This window comes from Podarcis erhardii, assembly GCF_964252035.2.
Source record: "Podarcis erhardii genome assembly, chromosome: 10".
In the NCBI taxonomy this organism is placed as follows: Eukaryota; Metazoa; Chordata; class Lepidosauria; order Squamata; family Lacertidae; genus Podarcis; species Podarcis erhardii.
Window position 1 is genome coordinate 42,088,602 of NC_138500.1, and position 22,031 is coordinate 42,110,632.

At 39.9% G+C, this 22,031-nt stretch overlaps 1 protein-coding gene and 1 long non-coding RNA gene across 3 annotated transcripts in view; one reads left to right on the forward strand and one right to left on the reverse strand.

Annotated features, from left to right (window-relative positions):
* The window catches only part of PAWR (pro-apoptotic WT1 regulator), a 67,111-nt gene that overhangs the window by 38,690 nt on the left and 6,390 nt on the right, over positions 1-22,031 (forward strand). Inside the window, exons 2-5 of the mRNA XM_081878594.1 lie at positions 6,455-6,583; positions 11,568-11,602; positions 19,807-19,954; positions 21,627-21,731. Of these exons, the coding sequence (XP_081734720.1) occupies positions 6,455-6,583; positions 11,568-11,602; positions 19,807-19,954; positions 21,627-21,731 (417 nt within the window). The remainder of the gene's footprint in view (positions 1-6,454; positions 6,584-11,567; positions 11,603-19,806; positions 19,955-21,626; positions 21,732-22,031) is intronic.
* Positions 1-22,031, reverse strand: part of LOC309351199 — a 37,361-nt gene that overhangs the window by 13,874 nt on the left and 1,456 nt on the right. For both annotated transcript variants that reach the window (XR_014160744.1, XR_014160745.1), the window contains exons 2-3: positions 9,944-10,028; positions 7,498-7,581 (exon numbers count right to left, since the gene is read on the reverse strand). This is a non-coding gene — a long non-coding RNA (uncharacterized lncRNA). The remainder of the gene's footprint in view (positions 1-7,497; positions 7,582-9,943; positions 10,029-22,031) is intronic.

The following is a 22,031-nucleotide window of genomic DNA, read 5'->3' on the forward strand; positions in this document are numbered from 1 at the left end:
GTTCTTTGAGCCATGTGTTTTAATCATGCTTGATTTAGGCATCTGCTTTTTTTTTCTTCTTGTTGCTGCTCTTGTTTCCACAACTTGAGGTTTAGAAGGAAGTATAATTACAGTGGTGCCTCGCAAGACGAAAAGAATCTGTTCCGCGAGTCTCTTCGTCTTGCGGTTTTTTCGTCTTGCGAAGCAACCCTGTTAGCGGCTTAGCGGCTATTAGCAGCTTAGAGGCTTAGAAAAAGGGAGAAAAAAGCGAAAAAAATCGCAAGACTCGCAAGACGTTTTCGTCTTGTGAAGCAAGCCCATAGGGAAATTCGTCTTGCGAAGTGCCTCGAAAAACGGAAAACCCTTTCGTCTAGCGGGTTTTTCGTCTTGCAAGGCATTCGTATTGCGGGGCACCACTGTACTGTAATCTCAAGTGTTTATTTCAGTGCTAAGGAATTTAATCAATTCTCTATATTAAGCTCAGATAGGTAACTGTAAGTATCCTTTTAAATAAATGGTTGTATCAGAATCAGCATATGTGGAATTGTTGTTAATAGGCTATTGAATCTACCAGCTTTTTAAAAATACAAAATCACAGGAAGATTATTTGAGCAGTGTGTGTGTGTGTGTGTGTGTGTGTGTGTGTGTGCACGCACACATTCTCTCTCTCTCTCTCTCTCTCTCTCTCTCTCACACACACACACACACACATGCATGCTTGTGTGTGTATATAAATATATATGTATCTCCACACACAAAATAAACACACACAAACATACTTGGCTGATAGAATATTTTTCATTATTTTCTCAGCTTCTATACATTGCTTTTCTAAGTGTAATTTACCCCTTAAATCTTGGATACTCTGAAACATTTAAAGACGTTAAAACCCTGAAATTCTATTGATTAGTTCAGCCATAATAGAAAACTATGGTTGTCCGGTATGAGAACAAGGTGTGGCCAGCCTTGTGCTTCCACATTTCCCCCTTCTACCTCTTATTTCATGTAGCGCAGAAGATCAACATCCCTCCAGATTTCCTTGAACTACAACTTCTATCAGCCCTGGGCATTGGCTGTGTTGGGTGGGGCTGATGGGAGCTGGAGTTCAACAACCTTTGGAGAACACAATGTTAATTACCATTGGCTTAAGCTATGCTGAATCCTGCTGAATTGTCTCCAACCATAGTTTAACAAAACAGTTCCCAAAGTTCAGGAAATCATGGGAAACTGGTTGGTATAGAATCAAAAGCTGCTCCTCACAGACGTGAGAAAAGGGGGTGCTCACAAGCTTGAAGCTGTTCTGCAGTGAGTGCTGACTTCAGCAGAGACAAACCAAGATTACCCTGGACAGCTCCATGCAGGGCTCAGGAGTTCATGAGAACAAAACTCAGATATTGCTTCAGCAGCAGTCATCCTCCAAATGAGCTTTACATGACTCAGTAGCTACCTCCACGTTTGCTGAGAGAAGCCTCTTATTTAAAAGACCCCAGCTTGTTGTATCAGTTATTGACTGTGACAGAGTAGAGGAGACTGTGGTTGTACTAGAACTTCTGAGTTGGAGTTGTCATAGGAGGGCCACACAACATTGTCATGCTGGATGGATACTGGCACCATGGGCTCTTCTGGAAGAAGTTGGCTAGGTGCTTCTGGGGCTGGCACTGAGGGCAATTCCTTCTCCCACTCTGAATCTCCAACCTCATCTCCTGATGAAAAAGAGCTTGGCACCAGGGGCATAACCAGGTTCCTCATTATATCTGCATTGTGCCCATGTGACTCAAAACATCTGATATGGAATGCAGGGGCTTTCATGAGGTCTGTTTTGTAAGATGGGTTACTGGTGCTAATAGTAATGGGCCACAGCTCTCCTGAACAAAGCATCTATGCTAGAATGTGCACAGGGGCTGACTGAGCATAATTATCTCGACTGCTTCATTTTCTGCCTCTCACCAAGCAACAGAACAGTTTTCCTAGAGGTTTCTCAATATGCAAGTGGCTCAGAGGATCTAACATGGATGGTACTTCTTTGTTTTCCAGTAACCACTTTAGGATGTTGCCTCCATGATGCTTCTCTGCAGTGATTATAGCCTTGGGGAGCAACATGTGTATGGCATGGTGTTTCCCACCAACCCATCCTTTTCAGGTCTTTAGGTTCCGGGGATGCTTGATAGGTGAAGTCACCGGTGACCAGAATGTCATCAGTTCTCTGAAACAGATTTAAGTGTCATTTTGTGACCTTGGTGTTGATGTACAAGGAACAATAATTGTCTTGTAGAATATGTGGGATGGCCCTTGATCTTAGAACAGCTTTGTTATCACAGGCTAGAACATGAGATTTCATACCAATGCAGGCAGCTTGTTAATCATTCTGTAACTGTGAGATGTGGTTTAGCAAACATCCCTCTTCATTGAAGGCACCTGACTGCTTATGTGTTATTTAAAAACATTATCACGAAGAAATGTGTGGACAGAGGTCATTGGAAACATTTGGGTTGGGGCAGAAGCAGCCACAAAGGTGTAGTCTGCTCATATAGTCTGCTCAAACTGCTTCTGTTTACCATGGATGATCTCTCTTGGTGAGATTTTTTGGGATGTCTTTTAAAAATTAACTTATTTTAAAAACTAACTTCCTTTTCCTACATTCACATTCTCCAACACACTCAGGGAGTTATAAGGTGAGTGGTAACCAGCAAGTACATATAAGTGAGTTTCTTTGCCGAAAGAAGGTGTGTTCTACAGTTTGGCACAATTTGGTATGGCTGCTGCTCTGCCTTGGTCAATATTTCTTCTTCCCCTGAAAGGTGCTTATTTTTTAAAACACCTTGATTCCTCTGAAGGCCAAGTTTGTTCAGTGTGACCCCAAATCATAGACCTCTTGCATTTCTCATACTTTTGCCTTCTGTTTTCTTCCAACGTAGCTTTATCTTCAGATGGCTTCACAATCTGAACACTTCTTGCCTATGAAGCTTTTCGGGGGTTTTATTCTGTGATTATTTAAAATGCTGTGTTAATAATCAGTTTTAGGGTCTAGTCTCAATGTTTTCATTTTCCCAGTGCATTAACATACATTCCTTGTATTAATCTTTGCTTACTTAATAAGTCTAATGTGTGGTTAGTGGTTCTTGTGAAGAAATCTGGCTTTTAAAAACCAGGAGACTATTTCTAAATTTTGAACTGCATTCCTAATTCTGGAAAGTCTCTTTTTTCATCAAGCTTCTGTGACAGCACAGAAATCCAGACAATACCTAGAGAAAATAAAAGGTTTGCAGCAATCCGAGGGTTATGTGTTTTTCTTTCAAGTTACCTTGAGCAAGTTTTGGAAAATTTGGAAAACATGCATATGTTATACTTTTCACTTTCTTAAACTACTCTGAAATTTTGCAACTGTGTATGATTAGCACTAACACCAGAGCTCTACAGACAGCAGTGCAATATCGCAGATAAGTCACCTGCAACATAATGGTGTTTTGTGTTTTAGCACACCACTCTGATATTTTATGATATGGTGGTATAGAAATATTTTAATAAATTAATGAACTACTGTTTGTTTTAAAGAAGGTTATGCAGCATATCTGTTGATTTTCCTTTCTCTCCTCCCATTTTATTTAAAGCCATAAAATCTACAGAATCTAGCTTATTTAAAAAGAAAAACCTCTCTTCATCTCACTTGAGTTTATATAATGTAAATTGAAGTTGGATGGGATGTCCTTTCTAAATCTTCAGATTGTACACAAAGTTGTCTGACTAATATAAAGGGACAAAAAACAAAGTTTCTTCTCATTTTCCATGTCTGTCGCCACTTGCTCCATCAACATACTTTATTGCAATTTTAAGATCTGTATATTCATTTTCATAATCAAAGCCAGCTTTTCATAGTCAAAGGAGGCACTTACTCTGGGTGAAGGCTGTTGAGTCAGACCTTGCTAAGAAGTTTTCTGACTTCCTAATATGTTTGCTGAAAAATACATTTGGGGAAGAAAAATGGCCACAGGGTGAAAAATCTCCCTTAAAACTATGACCTGCCAGGACTAGTGATGGCTTCATTTGGCTTCAGATGTGCCTTGAAGCACTTCTGAATTTTAAGTGTAGTCTGACCATTTTCTCATCTGGCCCTGCTACCAGAAGATGCTAGGAACTGAGCCTAGAGCCTGTTATGCATGCTAAGCCATTGGTACTCTGGGAATGGAAGCAATCCAAAAGCCTTAGAATGATGGAAACGACTTTGGCATATGGGGTGGGAGGAAGGAGTGTTCCTAGAAATGAGATGAGTAAACTGGAAAATAGTATGAAGGACCTGAGTCCAGGTTGAGTTAGGGAAGGTTAGCACCTCTGACACGTTGTGAATTAAGTCCCAGCAGTTGTGGGCATAAGTGCTTTGGCTTGGAAGATTTCAAGTGAAATTACTTGCTAGATCAGGGGTAGGCAACCTAAGGCTCATGGGCCACAAGCAGCCCACGGGGGTCTTTTAACTGGCCCACAAGCCGCCCCCGAACAAAGCCACCCGCTCAGCGAATCCCTGCCCACTGTGCTAAACCAGCATGGTGCGGGGACTCTCTTCCATGGCGCCGAAAATCGCATCTGCACATGCACAGACACCGAAAATCATGTCTGCACAGAAGCCGGAAATCGTAGGCACGTGTATGAGTGGGCACACGCAATCTGGCCCATGGAGGAATCTCCACTGAAGTGAACCGACCCCTGTGCTAGATTGTGAGCAAGTGGAGTGAATGTGCAAGGTTGCAGTTAAAAGGGAATGAGAGTGGAGAAGGGTGTTGCAGTTTTGCTTTTTGTTCCTTCAAAAATGTATTGGTGCCTGCCCTCTTTCTGCTCCCTGCCAGTCATTCTCTTCTCTCCATTTATCTGGGGGAGGGAACACAGTTGCTCCTTTGCCAACCCACACTTCCTTCCAGTTGTGCCTCATTCTTTATGTTGTGGGAGGAAGAGTTGTTTACAGGCAGATTGTGAGGCAATCAGCAGGGAAATTATTTCTCCACTCCTGTGTTGAGGTTTCTATAGCTCTGTTGAGATTGCCCTCCCCATTCACCTCTTTTCCTACAGCTGCTGGGGAAAGCAGACATGCTTTTGTATCCAATGAACTTGTTCCATTAGCCCAAAGAATTTCATGTATGCAAAGGGAGTTTCTATACCTCTCTTCTCCCCACGTAACTCTGATGCAGAAGGTTGGAGGGAAACCCAAAATAGATTTGGGAGGGGCACAGTGAGAGTAGTTGGAGAGGAAGTCACATTGTGCAAGTGTAAGTCCTTGTCCTAATGGGATGACTTTGATGGATACAACCCACTGTGTGAGAGAGAGATAATAAGCATTAAAATAATCCTATTGTTTATCTCTACTTACAAAAGTGTACTATTATGAGTCAGTCCTGCAAGTGACTCAAACATGTGGATACTGTTGTCTGGTTGTGTCTGGCAGTAACTTTTTCACAGTGAGGAAGGTGCTTGCCTTACCAAATGATTCTTCTCTTTCTTTCCCCCAACCTCCTGACAATTATAGAATTTGCCCAATGATCATTTACTTTGCTTTTTCTTTGTAAATTACTTTTTTGTCTTAAGTAGCACTAGTGGTGTTCTGCATCTTGAAGCACATCATGAGAAGTTTTGTTTACCAGAGGGAAGGTTAGCCTGCGGCCATTTGAAGGCTAGATTTGGACCACAAGCCACTATCGTTTCTTTACACAAATCTTCACACCCCTGCCAAAATTTCAGTATGAAGGCTAAATTATCTATCTGAGCTTTCAGCTGTCCCTATGAATTTTCCATCTGTTTTGCTTCATTTTATACTTGCAGACTTAAAAGAAATGCTGATGAAAAATGCAAGAGTTCTAATAGCAAAGTCTTCGCTTTGGCCTCTTCGCTTGAACAATTGCTTTTTGTTTTATAACTTGTATCCTGTGAAGAACATATGAAGCTGCCTCATGTAGAGTCTTGATCATTATTCTGTCTAGCCAGATGTAATATAGCCAACTGCATCTTACACTTAACCCAGGAGTGGGTACCTTGTGGTCTTCCATATGTTGTTGAACTGCAGCTCCCATTACCCCAGACCATTAGCCATGGTTGACTGGAGGAAATGGGACTTGGAGTCCAACAACATCTGGAATGGGTCAAAGGTTTCCTATTCCTCTCTGATTTAACTTAACGAAGAAGAACTTAAGAAGAGCCTGCTGGCCAATGGCCTATCTAGTCCAGCATCCTGTTCTCACAGTGGCCAACCAGATACCTATGGGAAACCCATAAACAGGATTTGAGCACAAGAGCACTCTACCCTCCTGTAGCTTCCAGCAACTGGTATTTAGAAACATCACTTCCTCCAGCTGTGGAAGCAGAGCATAAGCATTGAGGCTAGTAGCCTTTGATCTTGACCAACAAATTCATGCCTTGTACGTACTACTTTGAATGGTCATGCAGCAACAACAACCACAACCACCAAACCATAAACATTAATGTGTTTTGTTTGTAGAGCTTGGATGAATATGATGATGATGAAGCAGGACAAAAGGAGCGTAAAAGGGAAGATGCAATCACACAACAGAACACAGCGCAGAATGAATCAGCCAGTGCAGACCCAAGTGCCTCATACATATTACAGGTGAGGAGTTTCAATACTGTTTTCTTTGAACTTCAAGAGATTCAGCACACCACTACTTCTGCCGCTGTAGGAGTTGGGTAAATGTGTTTGCCAAACTTGGTACCTCAGCTTTGTGAAATAAGTAACTTCCAGTACCTAACTTTATTTTAATGTTCAGTTTAATGCTTATTGTGAACACACACTGGTTCTTCTGACTAAACATCTATACCAAGCGTCAGCAATGTAGATCTGCCCACAGGGGCCTTCCCTGGTACTCACAAGGTCTGCTCTGCCACCCCCCACTGAAATTAGGCTTGAATGCAGCCAGTAGTATAAACTGTGGTGTGTTCTTAGTTTCAGTGTGGGTTTGTGGTGCCCACAAGAGGCCCCCAAAGGTTAAAAAACACTCATCTATATGATAGACATTGTCACCATTACATTGTTTGACTGTCAGACCAATAAGGGTATGTATTATTAGAACTGGAAATTTTAATTGGCAATGGCAAGTATTCAATACATCAGGCCTAATGCTAACTGGCAAGGGCAAATTTTAAAAGACAGGGCTGAAAGTTAAGTGGTTGTTTTGTTTCTTGAGGCTCTAGGGTGTCTGCTACAATATGCAGTGATATGGTCTTTCTTTCAACACAAGGAAGATGAAAACGTTTCCTTAAAACAGAATTGTTCTCACACTTCTTTCAGCATCCCAGTTAACAAATTGTTTCTTGGTCATGGATACTTTAGTTGGGATTCCTGCATTGCAAGGGGTTGGACTAGATGACCCTTGAGGTCCCTTCCAACTCTACAATTCTAGGATTCCAGTGACATTTATGGAAATAAAATGTACTGTCCTCTGCAGCCACATGCGATTCTGCTGCACAATGAACAATGCTGGATAGGCTGCTGGGGAGAATGGCCTTAAATTAGGTGAGGCTCACCTGATTTTGGTTAGTTCCACTACATCGCATATTGTTTAGGAGGGCCCCTCAACTATCCAGAGGCATTTCAGTGGCTATGGATAACTGCAAGGGAAAGGAAGAGTCAGGAAATTTTCCATCCAAATTTTCCATTCATTTATCTGCACAAAAGTAGATTTAGTTTATTAAGACAATATGCAGAATAGTTCTGCATTTTTAAAATACTTAATTTGCCCCAGCCTTTCAAAATACATACCATAAAGCATTTTCATTTAGATACTTGAAATTGCATTGTGGTTTACTCTTGCAATTCTTTCAATGTTTTTAGTGCTTTTTGAAAAAAGAATTGATTAGACTTTCAGATGTCATACATCTATAGCCATTTTCCATTTGGGGCTCTCTTGTTGAAATTAGCATAATGGCATTTTAAAAACAGGCGTATGGTTGTGCTAACTGCATTCCTAAATCATTTCCTGTGGGTGGTAGCTCTGCCAGTCAGTAGCACCACAATGAAACACGGGGGGGGGGGGGGGCGGCAGCAGTGATGTTTGTGTTTTTGTAGTTGTGCATTTCTGTCACTATCATAGTTGCTGTAGTTGTTTCTGGACATCTCCTTTATTCAGGGAGTCAGTTTGAATACTGGAACAAACCTTAGTGATCAGCACTGACTTTCAAATAACATTTCAGTCGGAAAAGTATTTTTTAAAAACAAGCTATAAATTAAAGGCTGAAACAACAAAACCCTGGTATGGTGGCATGTTGACTCCCTCCTATCCACAATGAATCATTAACATAAATGTCCCATCTTTGGGAGGACTTTTATGTATTTGGAGTTTGCAAAAGATTCTATATGCTGTCTTCAAGATCTGGAAAGCAGCAGGCAGGTTAGAGAACTACCACTTTGAAGTCTGCTGTCAATTTCAGAATGGTCTGTAGACAAATGGTTGAAGAGGTGGCAGCGTTTTTTGTGAAACACACCCTTGCAGTGTCTTTAGCTTTTAAATTAATTTATTCCTATTTGTGCTCTGCTACATGGCTCCATATAGCCCTCAGGGTGACTTACAAGTAAAGCAAAACAAGCAAACAGGCCTACAGTGATGAAACAGGAAAAAACCAACTGAACTAGCCAACTATACAATAAATGAAACAGCCTAAAAGCAGCACTAAAATATTTCTTTTTTCCATCCCTGCCCTTCTGTGTCTGTTAGATAATTAATAATAAACATCAAGTCATGTCCCCCCCCCCCATTTTTTAAAAAATAAATATAAAATGGAGCTGGCTTGCCCCTGAACAGCTGAGACAATAAACTAGTATTTTTCTTTTGATAAAGGATGGCAAACAGATCCTGGAGCACCTCTATTGTCACCAGCCTAATTTTGGTCTTGCTTCCAGAAATAAGTAATTTTCATTTCAAAGTTGTCATTTCGCCTGTAGATTAAAATGACTTCATCTTTTTAGCACTAATCCCTTTGAGACAATTGTTAAAGTTTGGGTAAGACTGCTGCAAGAATCTTTAATGAGCTTACAAGGAAAGACCTCTTGAGCAATTTAAAGGTGTTCTTGCTCCACTGTCAGAGGTAGAATGCCTCTGAGTAACAGTTGTTGGGAATCACAAGTAAGGAGACGTCCTGCTTGCTGGTGTCTCCTAGACATCTGGTTGGCCACTGTGAATAGGATATTGGGCTAGATCAGGCATAGGCAAACTCAGCCCTCCAGCTGTTTTGAGACTACAGTTCCCATCATCCCTGACCACTGGTCCTGTTAGCTAGGGATCATGGGAGTTGTAGTCCAAAAACAGCTGGAGCGCCAAGTTTGCCTATGCCTGGGCTAGATTGACTTTTGGCCTTGTGAAACAGGACTTCCCCTCTGTTCTTGTGTTCTTATTATGGTCCATCTAGCTCAGTATTTCCTATAGTGACTGATAAGTGGGGGAGGCCCTGTTGATGGTGCAGGGTGAATCTTGATAGGGCATTCTCAGTTGTAGTTCCCTGTTTGTGGAATGCCCTCCCTGGTGAGGTGTGTTTGTCTCCCTAAGCACTAACTTTTCAGGACAAAAAGCTTGAAAACGTTCCTGCTTACCCATACATTTGTTGGCTGAAAGATACTGACTGGAATCCAGTGTCACATTGCAGTTTGACAGACAGGATGACCCTGCCTCTCCTCCCCCATGTCCTGTTCTGGAGGTTCTCTCCCCCAAGGCCATTTCAGGGGGCACCTGCGGATGTGGGGGAAGGAAAGGGGGGGTGAAAGCAAGTGCACTGACGGGATTCATTAGGTGAATCCTGCTATACTTGAATGATTTCTGACTGTTTCTAAATGCTTCCAGGGGCTTGTAATTGTTTATAAGTGTTTTAAATCTGTTTCTATTTTTGCTTTTGTTTTTACTGTTTTACTATTTTGGTGTTTACAACCCTGGGTTTCTTTGGGAGGAAGAGTGGGATAGAAATTTATAGAATAATAACAGACCTTCTCAAAAGGAAAATGTTCCAAAACTCAATCTGTCCTGTCCACTTAATTTTCAGTTTAGTCCCATTGCTCCACCTTCAGAATTCTGTTGAAATAATAATAAAAAGATTAAATTTTATCCTAAATCTTCATTTAAAATCCAAGTGAGTGAGTGAGCAAGCAAAAGAATGAGCTGCAGTATGTTGCCAGTAATAAAACATTCAAGAGAAATACTATTTATTCCAGCAATGTGAAAGGCAATATGTATAACTATGTCATATCTCTAAGCCTCTGGTGACTATTTAATTGTGTGGGAATACAGAGGTTTGATGTATTAGTATGAGTTCCTGTTAGTAAACAGCACTGAAAGCCTTCCTGACACTAGTTTCCCTAGAGCTTTGTAGTGGCATGCTAATTGCCAAAAGTTCCTTCCAAACTAGCTGCAGCAAATTACAAAAGAGGGGGAAGTTTTCCATGATTTTATGTGTAGGCTTTTTTTTTTTTTGTTATAACTATTCAAAAAGACCCCATGAGTAAAGGATGTTTGGGGGGAATGTTGCAAGCATGAAATGCGTGTGTGATTAATCAACAGAAATCTTACATTGTATCTTAGCTATAGTGGTTAACAATTGGGTGCACTGCATGGTCTCGTGCTGTGGAGTTAGCGGGACTTAAACTGGGTGGGCATGGTGGTCTGTGTTATTGAATACATGTCTCCCCCCCCCCCAAATGGTTTTGCAATTTGTGAAATGAGAACAGACCTAAGACTTCTATTCTTCTTTTAGGGCCAAAGTCATGGTCCTGTTGTTTAAGCGTGAGTCGGCTGAAATTCATTCTGCCATTACAATGAGAATTATACATTAATTCTAGACTTCACCACAATATCTTTTTTCTAGTCCCTAATTCTGTGTGCTCTCCTTTTCTCTGGTGGTGAACATGCTAGTTCTGTGAAGGTTGCTACTAAAATATCATCCTCCCCCCCCACCCCCGGCCACGAGCTGCTTACAGATCTTTTTAAAGTGCTTTTTAGTGTTTAACTATAATTTTGTTCTTTTACCTTTTATACATTTATTATCACTCCCACCCCCGTACATTTGTAGTGTTCATAACCTTCCCTTTTTCAGTTCAAAAGAAAGGTGGGATATAAATTATAAAAGATATACCAACTTAACTCACTGCTGGGTTTTAAAATCCAGAAGCCATTTCTCATTAAGGAACCACTTGGAAGCCTCTGTTCTGAGACACAGTTTCAATTTGGTTAAAGCCAAAGCTAAGCTCAAGGTGAAGGCATAGCTGTATCTTGAATTTAAATGTGATTGTGCTTTATCATTTGTCACTGGCCACATTTGCATGCAATGCTGAGCCATAAAGTGTGTTTTGTTAAGCCACAATATACATGAGCCGTGTGCTTGTGTGTGCAGTCTCCTTGCCTTGCATGAGTGCTTTTATACATAATTACTAGTCCCACTAAACTCACTGATCAGAGAATGGTATTTCTGGGCACACCAGAAATGCTTGTATAACTTTGGGTTTGACTGTCCTGTATTTTGATTTGATTTGCCCATTATTATTAGCAAGTAATGCTTTAAATCAGCCATTTTGTATATTAAATTTGATTCTAATTGGTTTGTTTTTGTTTTCGTAGGACACCTCTAGGACAATTTCAAACAGATACAAAAGGTAAGGGACTTACCAGTATATTTTAAAGTCAAATATTGATTGATTGCGTTAATTTATATGTCACCTTACCACAGTGAGCTGTGCCCAAAACAGCTTACATTGAACACTCACTTACCAAAATACAAAGCATTTGGGTGGAGGAGAGAAGTCTACTTACAAAACATACCAAGAAATCCATACAGGAGAAAAAATATGCAATTTAGCAAACATTGAATAAATTCAGTGTTACAAAAGAAAGTGCCCACACTTAAATACCTAAGCAAAACAAAAATCAACTGCTGATGGAGGTCTTATTGCTTCTGAACTTAGTAGAGAACCAGGGAATTAGCTAAGAGTTGAAAGATGGGGTTGGGAAAATGCATACCCTCCTGCTAATCAACATTGAGCTCTTCTGGGAGCTAGGTAACGAAAAACCAAGCATCTTTTGGTCTGGCGTGAGGCAGCTGACTCAGAGCAGAGCTCCAGAACAAAAAATGGGACATTCAGGATCCAATCAGAAGAAAGGATGCTTGTGTATTTCGGGGATATCCTGCTCATTTTGGGGTGGTTGAGCAGTATGAAAATGTGTATGGGTCTATGTTGTGAACCTTATCTCCTCCAAGGCCTAAAATGTGCCTCAAGAAATCTGCTAGAGGTGTCAGCTAGGCTTAAAAAGAGAATGTAACAGGCAACATTTATTGTTACAGTTGTTTCGCGATCTGCATTTTTAAATGACTTGACAGATAGCAGGCTTTTCATCAGTTGCCAGAGAAGTTGGTTTTATCTGTCGTAGCAACAGACTTCTGCAGCGTGAATCTTCGTACATCTTGTCAGTTACATTTGTTACAGAAAGTTGCTGATGTCGTGGCTATGTAACACTTCATTTTCTCTTTCAGTATCTAGAGAGCTTAAGGAACAAACTACATATTGTGTGGACCATCCATCTTATTCTGGTGTTGTTTTCACTTAACAGCAGCCACAGGGAATGTGGGAATTATATTGAAGTGCTGGGGGAGGGAATATTTTTTAACTCACTTCTCTATCAGCCCTGTTCTTGGTCTAAAGTCTTCCTCACATCCCCACCCACATCAGAAAAGTTGTCATTTATTTCCTTTGCAGCTTCAGGGGGCAATTTAGTTTTGTTAACGGATCCACGGTAGAATGGATTAAATAAAACTCCCAGTATTTCTGTACCCCTCCCCTCCCCGCATGCTTTTTAAAAAGTAAAAACCAGTGCATAGAAAAGCACTGAATAAAAAGCTGTGTCTGTAAAAGAAAAAAAAGAAAAAATTTCTGTGTCACAATCTGCTTTGGGGGTTAACCCTTACATAAATGCAGATAGTATTTATAATATAATACTTCCCCCTAGTTAAAGTACATCTTTATTGTACTTTGGTTTTAGCATTAATTTTTGGAGTGGTCATAGACCAATATAATAGAATGTTCATTTGTTTCTCTTTTTATTTTATTATTTATTTCTTAAAATTTATACACCACTTGATTGGTAAAGTCGTTTACAAAAAGTATGTTTGTTAAAAGTATGTTCATAATACAGGGTGATAGTAAATGGAAACTATACTTCATTATGAATCACCCTGTATTACTACTACTATTAATAACATTTTTTAAAATCATAGTACGTGCACGATGGCCTAGTTTCCCCACCACATAGCAGTTTACCTGTCACCAAGCACCCTCCATGTATATAGGTTCCTCCTAGATGGTTCTGTCTCCCAGGAGCTGATTAGAAATCTCTCCCAGTTCTCATATTTCACTTTCATCTTCCTGGTTGAATGTAAGGTACCAGTCAAACCTTTTCTCTGCATGTATGTGTTGGACAGTCATGTCCCGAGTGTCAAAACTCTGGCTGGATATCCATATGTCCAGACCTGATTGGAGGATTTGCTTCCCACCCTTAGCCTTCCTCTTTAGGGAGTGGAATAAATCCTTGTGAAAATTTGTAATTACCCAATGTGAGGGGTGATTCTTACTCCTCACTTGTGAGACTCCACTTTAAGATTGTTTAGCTTAGCTTACACAGAGAGCAAACTGCTTCTTTATGCTACCAATCTGCCTCCCCACAATCCCTTATATCTCCATACCAGGTCTCAGTAAAGCTTTTTAATTCAGATGCTGAGGTTTGATGTGTAGCTTTGAACAATCCAAAGACTTTCCCCCTGTGTGCCAAACTGCTGTGTAATACTACACACTTAGATCAAGAGGGGGTGGGGGGAAACAGTCTGAACTTGCACCCTGGTTGCTGGTAATTGCCCACTCCTAGGTCTCCTGCAGTTCTTGGAATTCCTCTTGGTCAAGAATTACGGTAAATTGAGAGGGGGTAGATGACATAAGTTCAAATGCCTTTATCTCAAGGCAATTGACCAATTTCCACAGTCAAAGTGGCAGGCAATGAATGCCCCACATAAAGTATACCATCATTATATCTCATCCCTGAGATCTTGGCTGTATGTGAAAAATAGAGCTATTTGAGCATATGTACATAGGAAAGGCCAAAGGAGCAGCTTCATAGGAAAGGCCAAAGGAGAAATTACCTATCAGGGTTTAAAATAACTGAAGGATTTACCATGGATCAGACAGGATTGGCTGGCTCAATTTACAGTAAATCAGATTAGAATTTCTTGTTATGCATGTTCTTTCTCTCCTTGTTAACTTTTTTCTAGGAATAAATGCAATAATTGCATTCTTATTTAAATAACTATATAGCCTTGAATTTTAATGATGCCAATTCCAAACAGAAAAAAATCCACCAGAAAAATCATTATTTGAGTCCACAAACAAGTGTGTGGACAGAAAAACTAAATCAGTTTTTCCAAAACTAAAATATTAGCTAAATATGGTTAGCCAAAACCTTAAGTGCCCTTTCTGCCTCCCAGTGACTAAAACTGGAATTTTGTCTGCAATACACTTTCATTCCTGCATGTCCAGGACAGATTGCAGGTAAAAAAAGAACTGCTGACTTCACTTGTTGCATTGATGTCCTGCTGAGTGTATTGCAGCCTTTTACTCAGTAGGATCAGGTTATCTGACCTGCCAATAAAATTCCATGCAGACCTATACTCTGGCCTGGTCCCACAGTCTGAACAGCTTGTCTCTCAATGCAAATTAAACTGCTACAGACCTCCTGCAAGAAGCCCTGACTGATCGCACTGAACCTGCAGCCTGCTTCCCGGCTGCCAGCCATAGCATGCTAGCTTTTCCTCTAGTGAATCCTTTCTCATAGACATGATGGCTTGAATTCTGAGATCCCATGACTGAAACTCAACTCATGGAATGCTCCTACAAAAAGCTTATCTATATGCAGGTATCTAACCAGGCCACTTGTGCAGATGAACCCCAGCCTGATACTAATAAGTTGGTAAATTTATAGCTAATAAATGGATTACCCTTGTTTATGTTCTAATCAGAAATTGGAAATATACATTTTAAAAATTCCTTAAATGGTTTAAGGGTTCTCTGGATTGTTCTATTGACTACATATTGCCTACATTTCCAACTCTTGAAGTTTTATATAGCTTTTGTATAAAGGTTTTTACCATTATCTTTCAAATCATAGATCAGTCACTAACAGCAGATCCAGTCTTGTCCTTGCTTTCAATAGAAAGCAATAGAAATCCCATAATATTTCATAAGACAGTGGTCTTTCTATTATTAGCAACAGGAAGAATGTCAATGGCCAGCCAGTGGCCATTGGTTGCCTCATACCCCTTAATAAATGCAGGGTCCTGGGTCTTGATGCAGGTAGCAAGCCTACCCATGTTATTGGGGAAGATCTAGCCTGTGTCTTGAGAATGCACAGATATTGATTAGTAGTAGTAGTAGTAGTATCAAGTTACCAGCCTTGTTTTCAGCTTTGCAAGTTTGTATTGAATTTACTATTTATTTTGTCTGTATACTCCTAACTGTCCTACTAGGCTAGCAGTAGCGTACATACAACTGAAGTGTTTCTTTCAATAATTAGCTGAAGCACAAGTGTTGCACTTTTTCCTTTCTTGTTGAAATGCTGGCAGGTTCTTATCTAATGCCAGGACCTCTTGAGCTTTGCCTTGTCCATTTTGTGTGTGTGAAAGTTGAACATGTTTGCTTTTTCTTGACCAAATAAAGAAATTTTATAGGGAGAGTCAACCAGAGTTTACCTTTGTGATTTGCTGTTTGTGTGTGTGTTGCACACATAGGCAAGTATTCTTTCCTTAAACAATAAAAAAATGGAAAGATCCCTTTAAAATACTCTTCCCCTCTCACTTTACTCTAATCTACTTACCACCCATTCTAGGGACAATGTACTAATGGTGAATAGAATGTCCCAATTTTCTGAGGAATGTTGGAGGGTATACAAGGAGAAAGAGCAAGATACACTGTGTGTTTGAATACTTCGGCTGTGTGAAGTACACACTGTATAACAGTTCTTAGATTCTTTTCCACAGTATGAATGACACAAGTTTTAGGGGTTAAAATTACAAACATTATGTTTGTGTTGCAACATCCACATCCTGTTTTTAGATAGATTTTTTTAAAAAGTCACGCTAGATCAAGCAGTGCCAAATATGGTAATAGAATTAAACTACAAAATTCCTTACAATTGTGTCATCAAGGCTTGAAAGAATCTTTTATACTGCACTCCCTGGATTGTTACATCCATGGAACCAAGTTTATTGTGCCAAGTTAACTAATTGTCCCTAGATTTCCTTTTCAGTGTAAAATACTTTTCTGTTTAATACACACATGTGATTTCAGGTAAAAAATACCAAGCACCCTACTCACATACCTGAAGGTCATGTAAGACTCCTCACCCCACCTGCAAAAAACACATGGTGTGTGTTTGATTAATAATAATAATTTTATTATTTATACCCCGCCCATCTGACTGGGTTCCTCCACTCTGATTAATTGTGCTGTCTACCAGATCTTGTTAAAAAGTCCTGGGAAGTCCAGCATTAATCTTTTAACTGGACATGTTGTTCAGTGGTGCACCAACTACCTGGTGGTTTGCTTCCCAGTGATGGTGGGCAGAGGGAGGCAGGAATGGTCATCTGTAGCCCAGCAGACATCCACCTTCAAAATAGCTGGTGGAAATGTGCTTCCTGAAACGACAAATCTGAATTTTAGAACCTGAGGAACATGACATGCACAGCTTTAGTGAATGTTTGTTCAGATTAATTTGCACTGACTACAATTTGGGAATACTGAAATTATGTAGCCTAGCCCTGATCCTATTGAGTTTTAGGAATGCAAGCATTTCCTACTGTAGGAGAGAAAATGGCAGACACCAATGTTGGTCTATAGCTCCCAGTTGAGCCACTCTAATGATCTACTGTTCATCCTGGTCAGTGATATAAACTCTTGATGGTCAGCATTTCTTCACTTACAGATGCCCCCTAAGCTTTATTAACAACCCACCTAACCAAAATATAAACTGGTTGCTTCTTTCCTAGGTAATGTTTTACCCCTGCCCCCAATAGAAACATATAATGCATGCATGTAGACACACACACACTTTTTCTAAGAAGTCTGAGTAAAAATAGACCATCCAATTTCAGTAATAGTGAAATAGTAAAAATCATGGATCCAGTGCTTCAGAAAAAATAATACGCTCCAGCTATCAGGAGTAAGGGAAACATCATCTTAGGGCAGCAGTCTTCAAGCATATGTCCTCAGATGTTGTTCGACTACAGCTTCTATCACCCGTAGCCAGTTTAGTTAATGGCCAAGGATGAAAGAAGTCATAGCTGAACAAGATAGGGGAGAACATATCTTAGAGAACAACATTTACTGCTTGAGCTTTAAGAGACCAAGGTGTACTACAAATGCGGCATAAATTACCGTATTTTTCGTCCCATAGGATGCTCCGTCCCATAGGACGCACCTAGTTTTTTGGGAGGGAAATAAAGGGAATTTTTTCCCCCTTCATTTCCCCCCCAAAACCAGGTCGGGGAACAGCGGGATGGCGGCACTGCGCCTCCCCGATGTCTGCCCGACGCACGGGGCGCTCTGCTTCAGGGCGCCGGGCGACAGGCTGCTATCCGCAGCGTGGGGAGCCCTGCGGGCGCTCTGCTTCAGGGCGCGCCGGGCGGCAGGCTGCTATCCGTAGCCTAGGAAGCCCTGCGGGAACTCCCGTGGGCTCCCCAGGCTTGCTGGTAGCTTCCTGAAGCCTGGAGAGCGAGAGGGGTCGGTGCGCACCGACCCCTCTCGCTCTCCAAGCTTCAGCGAAAGCCTGTATTCGCCCCATAGGACGCACACAGATTTCCCCTTCATTTTTGGAGGGGGCAAAGTGCGTCCTATAGGGCGAGAAATACGGTAAATATATTTCATGCCTTTTATACTCCCCCCCCCCAAAAAAAACACTTTCAAAATTACTGATCCAATAATCTCATTGCCCAAATCAGTTTTGCAGCAATTGATTAAATAATATAGCATTGCATTACTTATGTGATTCTTCCTTTTCCAATGATCCGTTCGAGAATATAAAATAGGCATACTTTTTATATTAAAAAATCTGTCTTCTTTTTCTTTCTTTTATAACCTGCCCTTCACCAGTAGATCCTGAGCATGGTTAAAACAATTTAAAGTTCAGAGATTAAAATAAATTAAAAGCAAAGGAACACAGGAATAAGGTGGGTCATCCTTTGTAGGTCAGCCATACTTTGTAAAAATGTTTGTATTTATAGCTAAATGCAGAGAAACATTTGTTCTGTCCAACCCCTAAGTTTGGCTGAGCATGTGTGAGTTTGAATGAGAGAGAGAGAGAGAGAGAGAAAGAGAGAGGCTTCTGCACAGTGACGTTAATGAGAGCTGCTAGGTCTGAAAGGTGCTTTATGTCAGTCTACACAAACTCAGTGGAATGATAGGTACTGGCAGAAACACAGTTTTCTGTGCTTCACCCACTTCCATTTTTGGCTAATAAGCTAAGACTTGGCAACAGTAAAAGAGGGAAGAGATAGGAACAAATTGTACACTCATGTAGTACCAAAAAAATTGCTCTGTAATTTGTTGCTCTTATGTTCAATTTAAAATGCAATTAGTGATTATGAACCATGTCATGAGCATACATCTGCTCAGTGGGCTGTTGCACATTAGGGTCTTGTCATACAGTGTAGCTGCCATTTGGAGACACTTGCAAGTAGCCTGTGTCTGGTGAATGTCATGAGAGGTGAATCTTAGGTAGGCAAGTTTCAAAGTATGGTAGAAAATGTCTGCAAAAACAAAAGGACATTTCTAATCATTTTAGTGAGCAAGAGAAGCCTAGGTTGTGTGGAGTTTATGGGATTTTGGTACAGTGGCATAACTAAGAGTAAGTAGAAGTAAACTCTGGTAGTAGGAGTAAACTCTGAGAAAGTTGATCACCCATTATACAGTTCTATTTTATACAGGACTATTTTATTGATAAATATTAGATAAAAGTATGAGTGAAACAATACTATAATCTTATAAGGTTTATTTTTATGGCTGTATTTAACTAAACTGTGCTAAAAACAAGTCCCCCTAGCACAATGGAATTCACCCCACATGCCCTCCCCAAATCCGTTTGGGAAGGCCAGGAGAACCCTCAGAACTTGATAAGAGGGACCAAAGTTCAGCATAATAGGACATGTTTTCCAGGTGGAAGGTTCAATTTCTGATATGTCTAGTTAAAAAGGATCCAGTGGCAGGTAATGGGTGAGAAAGCCTCTGCCTGAGACCCCGGAAAGTTGCTTAAAGTCAGAGCAGACAGTTCTGAACTTGATGGACAAACAGTCTGACTTGGTCTAAGGCATCTTCTATATTTCTGCTTTTTTATTTGGAATCTCTTCATTATCTATACTTGTGACTGTTTCAGAAAGAGTATTACCATTTTTCATTCCTCATCAGATTGTTTGTGTGCGCTCTGCCAGGAACTTCTCTTGCAGTTAGCTTCTGTGAATTACTTCACTGGCAAAGAAGGATAGCCTTAACAAATAAGCAGAGCAAGACTGCAGTTTTGTTCACACATACCGGAGAAGTAGCCCCATGAAATTCAGTGGTATTTCTGAGTAGTTCACGTATAGGATTAAAGCTGTAAGGCATGATTTCTGATACATGTGCAGTTTTATATGTGGTTTGCAGCAATAACAAGCTCACTACAGAAATAAAAAAATATGTTTTATAATTTGTTGTCAATATTAAACACTACTGAAGAAACATTATTGTGGTCATGGACCAAATATATTTACAAGTTGTTGTTTTTTTCACAGCACAACAAACACACCAGATGATGTTTCTAGTAGATATTCACGAGCAGCAGACAGAACAGGATATAACAGATATAGCAGGGATGCAAATTCTTCTGGAAACATTTTACCAAATAATTCTTTGGAAAAGAAGGTTGAAGATCTCGAAAAGGTAAATGTGTAATCAGTCAGTGGGTGTGGGCAGGGAGTTCTGTAAAGCAAGTCACCAACACTGCGAAGACCTTGCTGTGGTTGCCACCGAATAGAAGCTACTTCAGAAAGTAGAAACACCTAGATATTGACGTCCAACTAAGATCTTAACAATTGTGTAGGTTCATATTGAAGCAGATAATTTCCTTCAAAATCAGCACTTGAATCTGGTCAGTTGGATTTTCTAAACAGTCTTTCCAGGCACCTTTATGTATCATACATTGCAAGAATCAAACCTGATTATTATAAAGGCATATATTATGTATGAATAAAACTGGCCAGTTCACATGAGACTTAGTGCATCTGACACCAGTATTGTTGAGCTTAGTGAACTGACTATTTGTCTCAGATTTTAAAGAACATGTATATTCTTTCCCAATAAAGTACTTTTGAAAACAAAATGGATAAAAATCAAATGACCCTTTTTCCAAAAAATGAAATTGGATTTTTAAAATTTCAGAATATTGACTATGATCCTCTGTCTCAAACACACACACTCTGCATAATTTTCTACATAAAACAATGAATTGGGGGGAATTATTTATTTTTTAAGAAGAGGCATAAATATGACACGAGACATCATGTATTTATTGTTGTGCAAATTATGGACTCGCAATGAAATTGCATAGGCACATTATTTTTGTTGTTTTTGTTATTTATTAAATTTGTTAGTTGCTTTTTATCTTGGTCAAGGCAAACAAACAAACTATCCCACCCTCCCACATAGATACATTAATACCAGGGTGGTGGTGGGGACATTGAAAACATCTCACCCATTTCTAAAAGGGCACAGATAGTTAAAGGCCAAAGACCTGGTTATAGAGGTAACAGCCACAAGTGGGAAACCACCGCAGAAAAGGCCTGTTCTTGTGTTGCCACCCTCTGGACCTCTTGTGAAGGGAGCACATGAAGAAGGGCCTCAGTTGATGGTCATAGGAGCTTGCAACAGTAGGGTCCATGTTGATTCATATGGGGAGAGGTGGAAGCCATTATGATTTGGCCATGTACTGGGTATTGTTAACCTCCCTTGGGCTCATTCATATTTTGTACTGTTTAAAATGTAATTTAATGTCTGTCTTTTTATCCATTTTTGAAAATTGAATTCTAATGAATTTGTGTACATCTTTTGTTTGAAAAGCATGCTATACATTGTTGAATTTTTTTATAATATGTTATCTCAATTAGTATCCACAGGAAGAGCCAAATAAAAGAGAAATTCTTTATTTCACAATTTCTCCTGTAAACAAATGTAAATTACATAGTGCAAAAGATGTGACCAGCAGTTATTAATTATATTCCATATATAATATAAAGGCCTTATGAGGCTACAGACAGCTGTGCATTAATGCTTATGGCAACCAATTGCATGCTTTTGCAGGAAGTAATGAAATGGAAAGTTAGAAACTTGATTGAAATTAATTATTTTCATCATCTTGATTTAAATCAGCCCACTCTGGATAATAAAAGTAAAGCCTATAGTATGTCTATATTGGTGTGTTATTACATGCAGCATATTTTGGGTCTAGAGCTGAACTCCTAAATTCCATTGAATCTTAAACTTGATTACATTTACTTTGTATGTCTATTCTTTGCATTGTTCTTAAAATAAATATTATCTATTTTATTTTTTGAAGGAGTTAGCAAAGGAGAGACAAGAAAACATCAGGCTTGTGAGGATAACACAAGACAAAGAGGAGTTAATTGGGAAACTGAAGGAGGAAATTGATTTATTAAACAGGGTAAGTGCTTGTTTGCTGTGGAATACAGTACCTTGGTTTACGAACTTAATCCATTCCGGAAGTCCATTCTTAAACCAAAGCATTCTTAAACCAAGGCGTGCTTTCCCATAGCAGCGAGGGACTCAATTTATAAATGGAACACAATAGGAAGCGGAACATGTTCTGCTTCCAAGGCAAAGTTCACAAACCAAAACACCTACTTCTGGGTTTGCAGCGTTCCTAATCCAAGTTGTTCCTAAACTAAGCTGTTCTGAAACCAAGGTACTACTGTATGAGAAATTCCCCAGAATTTTGGGGACA